The 13,214-nt window shown below is 47.6% G+C and overlaps 4 protein-coding genes across 5 annotated transcripts; 1 reads left to right on the top strand and 3 right to left on the bottom strand.

The window, feature by feature from the left end:
- Positions 1-215: 215 nt before the first annotated feature.
- E1B28_003768 (uncharacterized protein) lies at positions 216-1,647 on the bottom strand (the record flags this gene model as incomplete). Its single annotated transcript, XM_043148202.1, has 4 exons — positions 216-493; positions 552-872; positions 932-1,297; positions 1,353-1,647. The coding sequence occupies 4 exons, from the start codon at positions 1,645-1,647 to the stop codon at positions 216-218; spliced, it is 1,260 nt and encodes a 419-aa protein (XP_043012794.1).
- Positions 1,648-2,438: 791 nt separating this feature from the next.
- E1B28_003767 (uncharacterized protein) lies at positions 2,439-2,897 on the bottom strand (the record flags this gene model as incomplete). The annotated part of the gene is made up of 2 exons (XM_043148201.1): positions 2,439-2,510; positions 2,559-2,897. 2 exons carry the CDS (start codon positions 2,895-2,897, stop codon positions 2,439-2,441), a joined length of 411 nt encoding a protein of 136 aa, XP_043012793.1.
- Positions 2,898-3,574: 677 nt separating this feature from the next.
- Positions 3,575-7,007, top strand: E1B28_003766 (uncharacterized protein). 2 transcript variants are annotated; one of them, XM_043148199.1, is made up of 13 exons: positions 3,575-3,649; positions 3,699-4,498; positions 4,558-4,630; positions 4,710-4,955; positions 5,008-5,142; positions 5,191-5,296; positions 5,361-5,466; positions 5,521-5,600; positions 5,648-5,756; positions 5,804-5,972; positions 6,023-6,063; positions 6,116-6,162; positions 6,222-7,007. In XM_043148199.1, exons 3-13 carry the CDS (start codon positions 4,622-4,624, stop codon positions 6,905-6,907), a joined length of 1,734 nt encoding a protein of 577 aa, XP_043012791.1. In that variant the 5' UTR covers positions 3,575-3,649; positions 3,699-4,498; positions 4,558-4,621; the 3' UTR covers positions 6,908-7,007. The 2 variants fall into 2 exon arrangements, with proteins under 2 accessions (XP_043012791.1, XP_043012792.1); XM_043148200.1 differs by lacking the exon at positions 3,575-3,649 and having other exon boundaries at positions 4,085-4,498; positions 4,566-4,630; positions 4,688-4,955.
- A 602-nt stretch (positions 7,008-7,609) lies between these two features.
- Positions 7,610-8,104, bottom strand: E1B28_003765 (uncharacterized protein; the record flags this gene model as incomplete). Its single annotated transcript, XM_043148198.1, has 4 exons — positions 7,610-7,707; positions 7,756-7,785; positions 7,828-7,840; positions 7,931-8,104. 4 exons carry the CDS (start codon positions 8,102-8,104, stop codon positions 7,610-7,612), a joined length of 315 nt encoding a protein of 104 aa, XP_043012790.1.
- Between the last annotated feature and the right edge of the window lie 5,110 nt (positions 8,105-13,214).

Here is a 13,214-nt window from a genome sequence, read left to right as displayed (position 1 = left end):
AAGATGGGGTCGTCAAGTTTCCGAACTCGTTAGGTATGATCTTAATCCGACCATCTTTGAGTACCCTGTAGGAGCGAGTCTCGTCAGCGACGCGTTCATATAGTGCTTGGGAGTTACTAATCACCCAACACGAGTATATCTGTGTAACAGTGTCAATCAGCAAGGTGGCCCACACATAAATTCGTTATGACCACTCACGTCGTTCCGAGATCTGTTCAAATGGAAGCTTGAAGGTCATAACGCCACGAGTAAGGGTTCTCCAGGTGCTCACCGATACTAATGACAGCCCCATACCCAGTCTCTTCAGCTGCCGGTACCGGACTTGCTACGATGGACTCGCTCCAATCATTCTCGTTCGTAGCAGGCATCGATTCGCGTGCATCAAAAAACTCCGAAATGCTCGATTCTTCACCCTCCTTTTCTGGCAGAGTCGGAGGCTGCTCTGCAGGACATTGACCATCTTCAGCAGACTCGTCGGCGGTCGGTTCCATACCTGCGGAGTGATACTTCGTCAGACCACACGATTGGGGTTCTTCAAAGTAGCTTCTCACCAGAACTGCTATACAAGTTCCCATAACAATTCTCCTCGACTTCTGGTTCGTGGGCATCTTGAGTATCTTGAACGATCTCAAGGGTACCTGACTCTGAGCCTTCTCGAGTGTTCTGCTCCAGGATTGTTGGGGATAGAACATCCCCAGACTCCTCAGGCATCTCTGCCTCACACGAGCTACTACCCATACCGCCGGGTTTTGCCTCGTATGCATGATTGGAAGTTTCAGAAACACCTGATTTGGCCCATTCTCGATCCTTCTCGTTAGGTAAGAAGTGGTTGTAAACCGTTGGGAATAGACCATCCACCGACTTTCTCAGGTCTGCAAAACGAGATTTAAAACACGGGGAGGTTCTTCAAAACGGGAACTCAAATACTCACCAGCTGTATCTTCTGTAGTACTCGACTCAACCAGCTCTCCCGAATCCGGTTCATTGGTAACAGGGATTGACACATTCGCCTCAACAACCTCTGAGACCCTCATCTTTGCACCTTCTCGAACGTCCATTATCGGAGATGGGATGCTCTCCGCCCTCCCTGCACTTCCATGAGGGAAGCCGATCGAATTGGAAGTCTTTGTCGCCACCGATCCGCTGGCAGAGATATTCATCCTCTCCCTCCTGTTTCCGTCTGGCTGATACGAAGATCCGTCTCTCCTATCTGCAGTTTTGTTGTCGGAATTTGGGAACTGGTCGTCTTTGGTGGTATACGGGAGCATATGCTGACTTCGAACCGCATGCTTATCTTCTAGGTAGAGATCGTCGGATTGCAATGGATCAAAGCAATAACAAGTAACACTCACCGGTGCTATTCGTAGTATCCAGGCTAGGACCAACACTTTTCTCGAAAGCTGAGCGTACATCACACCTCTTCGATCCTCTACCTCTCCCCCGGGCCCGATACTTCTTGTAACAGCACGCGAACAGGAGCACGACGAAGAATATAGCACCTATTCCTCCGAAGACGCAACCTATAATAACACTGGTTTTCGTGGTAGGAGATGCCGTGGTAATACCCCCTGGTACGATGGCAGTGGTGGATTGAGCAGTGGTGGAATCTGGCAACGATATGCTGGCAGAAGAAGGCGGCTGTGTCATCCGAGAGCCTGAAAGTGGTCAAACAGACGAATGAATCAAGGCAAGAGACAAACTCACTCATTCTTCACAGCCAAGCCTTGTTTGTCAATCAACTCGGATGGCGATGGTGGTACGAGATGAAGAGATAACAGGGAACTGCGGATGAAAATTGGTGGAGGTTAAGTGGACAGGAAGGTGTATCATGCGGAGGAACCTGCGCCTCGAGGTATAATTCGGATGAGTGAGACGGGAGAATGTGCGTCTTCTCAACACGAGTCGCGAGAAGATCTGTACCAATACATGCGCAAAGAACTGCAGCTCGGCGCGAGCAGTCCAATCGTCAAAATGCTCCATTACTGGAGCTAGCTAGTTTAGATCTGTTGTGAACCACGGTGAGATTTGAAGTCAATTTGGAATTACGAGGCCTTTGCGTTGATTAATGGTTAGTAGGTATCCTCGGCTTATCACTCACCACATTCACGTAGTACGGGTCAAGAAGTAATACGGGAGGTGGACTGAACGCCATATTAGTAAGTATCCGGGGGTTTCCGCCTTCACTTCCCTCCCGCGCCGGCCGGACCACTGCCAGGCCACGGCATACCCAGCTTCTGAGCTTCGAGTTTGTCGTGATCTCCTACCATGTACGACTCGGACACTCGATTTGTGCAAGCACGACCCCGCCCTCGCAACCCAACCCGGGAAGGACTATCAGCTGTGATCTGCGTTGTGGAGACGCTGTGGTTGGCAGACACGATCAATTACAATAGGATGAAACACCTCTTCGAGGCGAGGTGTCAGTGTAGACAACATCCTCAGCTAAGAGCCACAAGGCCACGCGACCTGTTGTACTTGTACTTTAATGTCTTCTGGTTCGAGCTATCTTTCTTTGGAATAATCAGCAGTACATTGTTAGAAAGGAACATTCAACGAACCTGTGATACGACTGTTGAAAGCCAGATCCGAATAATAAAAGCATTTGAAAATGAGAATCCAGAAGGAAGAGAAGAGAGGGTTGATGGGTAAACGTCTGAGATGACGATGCCACGAGGCGTGAGGGCCATCCATCTCAAATTTCTTTCTATATCATCGTTGAGACTCGAGAGTATCCACCTGGCGATTCGAAAGGTTGATTGACGTAAAAGTGATATGAAAATAGAGTCGATATATGTAGACACAATTTTCTGCAGAACCGGCGCCAATGATACGACTTTAAGAGTTGAAGATGGATGACGCAACAGACAGCGAGCAGACAGCGCCGCCTGCAGTTGCATTGTCCATTCGAATTTGGCCGTTAGCGCTGCGTGGAGGGTCTATGCAGACACCTGGATGATATTAGCACTCGCTATACCAGGACTGTAGGTTGAGCATGACACACCTCGGGCGACCCTCTTCATTTTGCCAATCCATTTCCCTCTCCCTTCACAGCGTTCAACGTTTAAATATCCTAAACGAGAAGAACCGAATATGTGCAAGGGTGATCAGAGCATCCTCACACATGAAGTCGTGAACACTATACCCATCTGTAATGAAGCGACCCTCATCTGATAAAGTAGGAAAAGTCATCCCGAATCTAACGACCAGAAATTATTTGCCACAAAAGGCGTGCAGTATTGGTGAAATATCTTCGTGGGTCGGATGTGGGTCGGATGCGGGCATAACAGTCTTGAATTGTTGCTGTAATATGACCTCCTTGGGATTACCCTTGTGTCTTGCGAGGTCGATGCCTATCACATACGTTGCCAGTCAGTACTGGAAGGTTGCTCAGTGGAAGGAGAAGAAAGGTATCAGCGCAGGCGATAGTTCCAAGCGCTGGCTTGACTTCAGGCTGGCTGGAACGGGAAATGTCCCATGACGGTAGGAAACAAAAACGGAGCCCGGCGCGGTCAGTTCCGGGCTTTCTCCGTTGGCTTACATCAGCGCAATCATCAGGCCCAGGCCCCGAGAACACGTTTCTTTCGTTCTGTCAAAAGACTGGCTAGGAACAAACGCGAAAATAGAACGATATAGGTTCTGATGGAGAATCGTACGTCCAATAATCCTCAGTTTCGCTTACTGGTCATGCCTGTCTTCAGAACGAGTCAGATCACTATGAAAATCCTTCACGACCTCTGGAAAAGAACGAGAAAACGGAGAGCATCGAATGACAGAACCGCAGTCTTTAGATCGCCATTATTTGCCCAGGGGGGCCGTCATGCTGGTTGCCACTAGCTGCGTATCTGTTAAATCCTCGACAGGCTCCACAGACCTTCATTGAAGTTCATTCACCTTCGGATCTCGAGCGTAGATGGTTTGTAGAAAAGGACATACCGATCGAAATGACGACAGGTCTCACCTCGGTCAGCGGTCGAGGAGACTCAGAAGAGGCAAGAAAGATGAAGATGGTTGTGGAGATGACGTTCCAGAGGGAAGTAATATCCCATTTCAATCTCGCCTACGATGACTAAAGAATCTCCGATGTAGCATGTGAAAGGTTCATTTTGCACCATAAAGATCATCATGGAACCTCAGATCATCTTCGAGCGGGAGGGCTTGCACATCAGGGAAGATCAGAGATGATGATTTGGGCAGGTGGCTGTGGGGATTTGGTGGGAAATGCGGGCCTGATGACCGTCAAAGCCAACAGCTTTTCGGTTTTTCTCCCATGCCGAAATAATGGTTCAGTTTCATGGCTTCCGTGATTTTCCCATGCATGGCCACTTCTGCGGCCTTGCCGAAAGCCGATCATTCAATCGTAATGGTTCCGAACCGCCGTTAGGACAAGATCGCGAGCAAGCCGAGTGGAGCCGAGCTTCTGAGATTCTGCGACTGCCGGCGACCTACTAGTATTTCCATCCAGTTGAGGCGAATGCAGGAGAGTCTATAAACTTTAAAGGTGAATCGAACTTACCTTGGGATCGTTTTCGCTGATATCAAGTACTCTTCTGAAACGAGTTCTATAGTTGCTGATTGAATCAGACCCGCGGCAGGCTCATTTGATACAGCTGCAAACGAGGCGATGAGACTGGTACGTGCCACTAGTCCTCTTTTCTATGGCTTCTGTTATCCGATTCACGCAGCTTAGTTGAACCTTTGATTGTCAATAGTCAGCCTTAAAAGTCAGGGGTTCTGGCCCTTTTATCATAACGGCTTCCAGGGACCCGCCAGCTTTGTGCCCAATAATGACCTCAACCATCGACACTGAATCCCAGCCAAGCTTCAAGCGTGTTTATTCAGACTTGGACGAGCCTGCTGCCAACGCTCCGCCTCTTGGTGGGCAGTATGCACTATCCCAGATTTTACCCATAATCGGCGCGCTTTGTCTGGCGCTTTTTCTCAGTGCATTTGAACTGGTGAGCTTCAGTTCCTTGTCTCCTCCGGATAACCAACTCACACCTTTTATAGAGTGCAGTTTCAACTGCTTTACCGACCATCGTTCATTCCATTCCGGGATATCGTGCTCAAGACTTCATATGGCTGGGTTCCGCTTACTCTCTCGCTGCGACAGCCTTCCTTCCGCTCAGCGGGGCCCTCGCACAGGTAAATTCGGATCCTGTGCTATCTATTATTTCTCATTCGGGTTTTTAGGTCTTTGGAAGGCGTCCCGTCGTCCTCGGGTCTCTTGCTCTTTTTACTCTCGGAAGCGCACTATGCGGAGCGGCAAAGGTTGAGGCACACATTCTTGCAGGAAGAGGTACGTCAGTTTGATTTCGATAGGTTGACGTTGAATGAAACAATGTCCACTCTTCTGTTACCAGCCATTCAAGGTGTCGGAGGAGGAGGTATACACTCCATGTCCTACATCGTTCTCGCCGATCTCGTTCCATTGCAGAAACGAGGCAAATATAACGCGTTTATTGGACTGTTCGTCACCCCATACTACTAGGTATGATTTCTCGTTCACTCACTTATCCTCAGGACTTGGAGTTTCGCATCGGTTCTGGGACCAGTATTGGGTGGCCTCTTAGCTCAGAAAGGAGCGTGGAGGTGGTTGTTCTGTATGTAGCAGCTCTTCTTCGGTCCGTCTTCTAAATTCTTCTCCCAGATCTCAATATTCCAGCATGCGCCATTGTGGCTCTCCTGGTCATTCGATACCTCAACCTGAAAACTCCCAAGGAGTCGCTGCTTTCCAATTTGAGACGGCTCGATTTCGTGTATGTTATAATCTCTTCCTGTGGTCTCTTACTGAGGCAAGCTGTAGTGGAAACCTTGTGGTTGTCGGGAGCACGACTGCTTGCGTCCTTGCACTTGCGTGGGCTGGATCATCATTCAGCTGGCATTCAGTTCAGGTTCTCGCCCCATTATGCCTCGGCTTAATTGGTCTCATCGCCTTTTTTGCCTACGAAGCCGTGTATGCGAAGCATCCGATGGTATGATACTCCTGTTTCGCTAGTGAAATCAAATCTGACCTTCAGTCTAGGTACCGTCTTTACTGTGGTCTAATCGCACAAGTATCAGTGGGTGAGCTTTACGAGCACTTGTACACTCTTTTTTGAGCTGAATCATCATCAAGCTATATCCAAACCTTTGTCCTCCAAGTGACGCTCCTGTGCCTCATCTGTAGGTGGTGATTCCCGTTCATTGCCAACCTTTGTTTAAATTATGTTACCGCTTGTTAGACTATCTTCCCGTGTATTTCCAAGCTTGCAAGCTAGCGTCACCCGTCAAATCGGGTTTGGATCTGTTTGGACTCGCGTTGACCATCGCTCCAGTCTCTATCGTGGTTGGTCTTAGCGTCGCCAAGTTCAGATGTTACCGACCTCAGATTTGGGTTGGGTGGTCCATCATGATCCTTTCGATGGGCCTGCTCAGCACCGTCAAGGAGACTAGCGATATTTGGCTCTCCATCGGTTACACAAATATCCTTGGCGCGGGAATAGGAACGGTATACACAACATCGGTCTTTCCTGTCCTTGCACCATTACCCGTCTCTGCGAACGCTCAGGCCCTTTCTCTCGTGATGTTCCTGCGCTTGTTTGGGCAGGTATGGGGAATCACGATCGGCGGGGTGATCTTACAGAACGGTCTCGCTGATCTCCCGGCTGAAGTCGTAGCAGTGCTTCCCCCAGGTGGAGATATAGCATACGGGTCTATCGCTGTGCTACCAACAATGCCGCTTGTGCTGCAAGCTGAGGTACGGTCGCTCTTCGCGAGTTCATTGAGCACACTTTGGCAGGTCATGGCTGGACTTTCTGGGATCGGGCTTCTGTCTTCTTTGATGATGAAGGCAGTACCAATGCACACATATACTGACGAAAAATGGGGTGTTGCTGAGGATGAACAGTCTTGCATTGAGAAACCTTAGAGAACCCCTTTCGTAATTCGCAATTCGCAAAAAAATAACGTGTAGTGCTATGAATTGTAATTATATTTGAATTATGTATCTCAATGAAAAGCAATTGTCCAATACTGTATGTGATTTGGTCTGTAGCGATATCTGAGAGTGCATACCCTTGAATGTTTTTGAACCTATGATGTTTATTGGTTCCGTACCAAAACGCGCCGGTTATAGTAGGTTTCTGCAGCATACGGTTCTTTCCTGTTTCATAAAGATCATCATTGAATCTCAAATCACCTTCGAGCGGGAGAACTTCATCAGGAAAGGCTCAATGGGAAAGATGACCTGGTAGCCCCTGAATCTTTTTTCTAACTTCATACCAGCGCTAATATCAACATCGATCGGACATCAAACCAGAAACTTCGAGACTGTCAGACTATGGGCCCCGTACTTCACTTGAACACCGTCCCGGACCCCGATCAAATCCCGATGCAACAGCAATTCGCAACAGTCGGGAAACATTGTCAACGGACTCGAAATCGTGAACATAGATAAACACCCCTCACACCCCCAATTTCGTTCTGGTTGCCCAATTGGAATGTCTACACCCGTCTAAAGGCACGCATCTCTGATCCCGAGGTCAGCTGTACTCTTTCATCTTTGCAATGCGATGATCAATTGTTGAGGATCAGCCGGTGCGCCCTGGTAGACATGGGAATTTTGGAATGGCTACATCAGCATGGCAGGAATATCCGACCCCTCAAAAGCTTCACATGAGAATGGCACTGTGAGGAGTGACCAGAGGGAGCTACTCTTTGAAGCAGCTGCTGCCAATTTAATTCGTCAGGAAGGAGGAGAATGTAATAATTACTCACCTGACTGTTTAGTTTCTGGAGGATTTCTCTCTGTTTAACATTGAGGATTCATGACTAAAAAACAAATCTTACCTTTGGTTGTATCCTGAGTGTCATAGAAGAGTAGATCCAAGGACAGATATTCAGAGGGAGTTCAGGATACAGCAATAGGTCAAGGGGATGAGCAATAACTCACCTTTGTTGAGCTCCTCAAACCGGGATGTGCCGGATTGTATGACGTCAAAGATAGGATGTTTGAGGTAACGAGCAAAGTCGGTGGTTGTCGGGTCAAACCCTCGAGAAACTTGCCACTTTCGTATGTCTTTATATACTTGGGTAGGCCAGGAATGCCACCACGAGCGGGCTCCATTTGTGACACAACGGCCGGCAGGAAGGCCAAGGTATCTGCACGTCCTTTTTGAAATTCGTGTTTTGCTGTTTTCATCGGAAGACCAAAACACTCGCGAGCGTCGGCGAAAGGGAGGGATGTATAAATAGATTGGTCCATGTCGATGACGTCGTTGCCAAAACACTTCATCGCGATTGATCTGTCCGTCCAATTTAAGATCTGTCACTATGAAGCCTTCGGAACGGGGTTCTTCAGGGCAGGTCAGTACCATACTCGCAAATTCCCATCTGCCAAGTACGTGATTAAGTCCGCCCCTCCTTGACTTTCGGGCGGAAACTGGATGCTCTCCAAATATAGCTCTACTAGCTTTCTGTTTGGAATTGACAGAAGGTTCGTTCCAATAGTAAGCCACAAAAAAAGTAAACTTGGGCACTCGGCGGAGTGAAAAAACACTTACACTAGTAGGCGTACAGTCCTGAGTCGAGTACGCGTTTTTGTCCTCCAGATATTGTCATTCGTTGAAAATTGAACCGTGTTCATCTCCGCGATCTTGGTGCGCCGAGTAACTGTAGATGTGTGATTCGCGGGTGTTCGAAGTGGAAAATGGACTCGGACTTCAATAAGTCCCCCCCAGTATGAGACCTGTTCAATAGTCCCTTGTTAACGCGACGCGTTGCGGTTTCGTGCGGATTCATGATTATTTCCCTCCAAGTCAAACGGTTACTGGCTGTGAAGTCATAATAAAACGGGACCTCACAGGTACTACATGACAGCAAATTTATCCCGGCTATGTCGGAATCATGCTCTGTTTGGATTTTACAAGAGATTTTGTTCTCATGTAAGCGATAAAAAAACAGTCAGCCTTGGCCTTCAGCGGAATGGGACAAGGTTACTTATGCCTAGTAGGCGTAGATGATACGCTTTTTTGTCCTCCAGATATTGCCGTTGAACCGCGCCCTTGTGATACCGAGTAACATGTAGATATATGAACAGAGCGCGTGTTCAAGTCAAAGGCGAAGCGGAAAAGAGTAGTTAGGTCTCCCAGCACGTGAGTCCCCTTGATCATTCACGCGACGGAGAGTGCCGTTCCGCGCAGATTTTCTCAACGCCTATTGGTTTTCCACTTCTAAATGGCTGGCCGCGTGGTTCTGGAATTAGGTGATTTGATTTGATCATCGTGATTCTCTCTCCGATAAAAAAAACAGAGTCGAGATCAAAGCCTTCACATTTTTACACAAACAAACTACAAGCTGTATAGTCGGCAAAAGAAAAAAAGCTGAAATCAATGACGTGAGTTTTAAGATTTCTTGTTTTACAGGAACTACGATGACCAAGAGGTGCGTGACATAGTGAGCTAATTGTTAGCATCTTATCCAAGCGAATAGGCGCTATGAATAACGACTAACTTATCGAACTGGCAGATTGTAAACTGTGCCACCCAAATCGTTTGCCTGGTCAATCACAGCATCGACGGCCCTGCTTGAAGGGAGCTGGTACCAGTCACCATAAACACTGGCACCGTAATCTTCGACCATGGACTTGACAAGTAGTGTTGTTGAAGGTCGGGCTCAGGCCCTCTGACCTGACCCGACCCGACCCGGGCTTTTGAAGCCCAGCCTGACCCTCTTGGAAGGGCTCATTGGGGTCAGGGCTCGGGCTTGGAGTTTGAAAAGCCCTGACCCCGGCTCAAGGCCCAGTCACGTGGGATACTTACCATTATAGGACGCTTATCCGTACATTTTTCGCCGCCTTCTTTATCAACACATGTAAGTTATACCAAGTTATACAAATGATACTATGATTTTCACTAATTACCATCATTTCTAGTGCAATTATTGATTATTTAATGTTGGATCATATGCTCAGATGGGAATGATAGCTCACAGTGCTGCCAAAACATTGCTTTTCATCCCACAACATTAATTCTACTTGTTATTACACAGATAACATCACAATATTGTCCAGAAATGGTGATAAGATAATGACTAAATATGATGACTCATGAGCCCTGGCTCAAGCCTGACCTGACCCCGGGCTTAGGGCTATCGAGGGCTAGGGTGGGGGCTCGAGATTTGGTGAGCCCTGACCCTCAGAAACCCAACCCGACCCCAGGGTTTTGAGCCCGACCCGGCCCTCAACAACACTATTGACAAGAATCTCCTTCTTATTGCCGTCTGAAAAAGCAGCCGCCTTAGTCTCGAGCCAGACCTTCTAGTAGAGTGGCAGTGTAGTTTCCTTTTACGGTGAATTAAGCTTGTTTATCTGTTGTTTGTATTATCTGTCAGGACGCACACTCTAGAAGGTCTGGTGCAATTTAGGCGGGCGACCCTCCCTCGGTGACATTCGTCACAACCTCCCATCTGCCAATGCTCTTGGTTTGCACTTAGTCGTACCTTTCATCAGTTCTGAATGCCCGGGAATGCTGTCATAATGACCAACTACTCATAGATGTTTCAGCTGGACACAGTTTTTGCATGGAAGGCTGAGGAAAATGTGACGAATGTCACCGAGGGAGGGTCGCCCGCCTAAATTGCACCAGACCTTCTAGAAGAGTGTGCGTCCTGACAGATAATACAAACAACAGATAAACAAGCTTAATTCACCATAAAAGGAAACTACACTGCCACTCTACTAGAAGGTCTGGCTTGAGACTACAGCCGCCTGGCGATGGCCGTTCGTGTCGCAAAACAAAACAGCGTGTGGGTCAGGTGACATAATACTGCCGAGGGAAAGTATGTTCGTCAGAGGTGTTCAAAAGAATGGCAGTAGAGGAGTTACTATAAGAAATGACCTTGGAGAGGATTTTTGCTGATAGATGAGGTTGTCGTTCAGAGGGTTTTATAGGTTTCTGACGTTATGTCAATGGCCGATGACGAGTCTCTAATTAGAGGCTCAGATGACTTTTTTCTAGGTGGTGTTCTTTGGAGCATGTCGTGTCATGCCCTGCCTAAATTGGAAGTATTCGGAAGCATTCATTTTTGCTGTCATGAATTGTGGTCGCGAATTGTGATGATATGCTTCTGGGGCCCATCTTGAGCATGATTATATAGAAATCACGACAGATATCGTCTTGATCGGTGTTCACTGGCATGTGTTGAATGTATTTATTTTGATGAAAGCTAACTGAAACCCTGAAACCGGGTACCAACATACATAAATTCCGAGTTGGGGGTTCACATGTGTTGAACGTTTAATTCAATGGAAGCCCGGCTACTAAAACCAGGTACTAACATACATAAATCCACGTATTAGAAGCTGATCCTAATTCCCATGGTACTAATTCCCAGGGATGACCGGGACCGATGATCGATGAATCGATGATTGATGACAGGCAGCTTGAAGGACAGACAGCCGACCCGACTTCCAGTTATGTGACTCACACGGACTCACACAGACTTGGAAAACATTGCAGAAAGTTCGGACGGAAATAGACGCCACAGAATCAGATCAAGATACACCGCATTACATCAGTTGGCCTACGTCGGCACGCTGTTACAGTGTAACCTACTGCGACTGTCAACAGTCACACCTACCTTTTTTCTTTTCTTGTTTGCCACTCCAAACTTAGCCCTCCGAGATGGAGCAAATCAACCTCAGATGTTGGAGGAGACAAAGTCAGATGACATGGCAAGAGAGCGTAGATCTGGGCTGTAACCTTGGTAGGTATTTTTTTATGCCCACAAATTTTGTGATCTTACTGACTCGACATTCCAAAACCTAGATTAAGCCTCTCTCACGATCCTGGGACGCTTTTCTCATCCATTTGCTCGGCTATTGTCATGACCTAACATGTCGATTGCGTTAGATTGAAGGATGATCAAGACGAAAAGCAGTCATCTGAGGCTTCCCCCCCATGGATGATAAACAGCTGTTGGGTGGGGGGTGGTGGACCTGCTTTGTTGGACAAGAAGCCTCTCCCTCCCCTGATATGTCGACACCTCGTCTTTTTATCTTGATGGACATGTATCCAATGTGTTTTAGGTACCGTTGGTGGTCTACGCGAGGCTTCGGTGAAGGGGCCGAAGTTTAAGTGCTATAACCGAGCTTTCGATTGTATGGAAGGTAGCGATAAGCGACTATCGTTTATCATTTCGTCTCTGACACACTGGGGAATTTGATTGTAGCGAGCTTCGACGTCTCCATCCCCCTCAAATATGGCCCTCTCGTAGCACCCACCTCTCAATGATTGATACCGCTCCTCAATCAAAGCCCTCGAATCCCTAACTCCTGCTCCAAGATGTGATTCATTGGCTTGTTCTGTTTAATGAAAAACATCCCATGCACCTCACTCTACTGCCCTTCTTACTCAGAAGCTCTCCTCTGTAGAAGGCCTATAATGCGAGTATCTGGTCGACATTTACTTTCATTCTTTGTTCAATCATCTCATCGTCAAGGCTCACAGATCGTGGTTTTGTGGGAATGGGGAAATTTTTCTCACTCGATGATCTCACTTGGCGGCATTCACACTATATCTCCACTGCTGTGCGTCTGTCCAATTCATGACATCCGCCCTGTAGTGAACGTTTGTTGTGCACCTAGCGTTGGTACTTACCTATGGGCGGGCTTGGCAGCAATGCATGTGAATGAATGCCACGCGGCCCCCCACACGTCGGATCTCTTCAACATCTCCTCATCCATTGTTCCGTGCATAATCGATGTCAATGCTGTTTAACGATGGGTCTTATAGGTCCTATCTAGGAGCCTTGTGCAGTATTATCCGCCTTCCTTCCTTTACCAAAAGCTGAATGATTTCGATAACCCCAGACTGTGAAGGCGTCACTGTGTTGGAGACAATCCGAGGTGGACTGTCAGTGAACGTGAGTTCCGTCCATAATCTCAACGGAGTTCCTACCAACTTGTCTTTGGTCAGTTTGCCCAAGGTATGATATCCTTAATGCCTGTACTCTTGCTTTGACAAGTTGTACCCCCCACGGACCATATGTTTAGTTGCTGCAGAGACAATCTTCGTCTATGACATTCTTCTCAAGTTAGATGTCGAAATCAAGTACATATGGGCAAACCTCAATCCTCAAAAACGGCCGATCAAGATAGCATCCATGGCCATCAACGTGATATACCTTGCACAGAGGTATCTACCGTTGTGGGATCGTGTTATTTTGCATACATATGG

The sequence above is a fragment of the Marasmius oreades genome, chromosome 2 (genome assembly GCF_018924745.1).
Source record: "Marasmius oreades isolate 03SP1 chromosome 2, whole genome shotgun sequence".
NCBI classification, from domain to species: Eukaryota; Fungi; Basidiomycota; class Agaricomycetes; order Agaricales; family Marasmiaceae; genus Marasmius; species Marasmius oreades.
Note: the sequence above shows the minus strand (reverse complement) of the source record. Positions and strands in the feature narration are given on the sequence as shown.

Coding starts and splice junctions, on each gene's coding strand:
- E1B28_003766 (XM_043148199.1), top strand. Junction 4,956..5,007: donor TTCTCAGTGCATTTGAACTG/GTGAGCTTCAGT, acceptor CACCTTTTATAG/AGTGCAGTTTCAACTGCTTT. Junction 5,297..5,360: donor ACACATTCTTGCAGGAAGAG/GTACGTCAGTTT, acceptor TTCTGTTACCAG/CCATTCAAGGTGTCGGAGGA.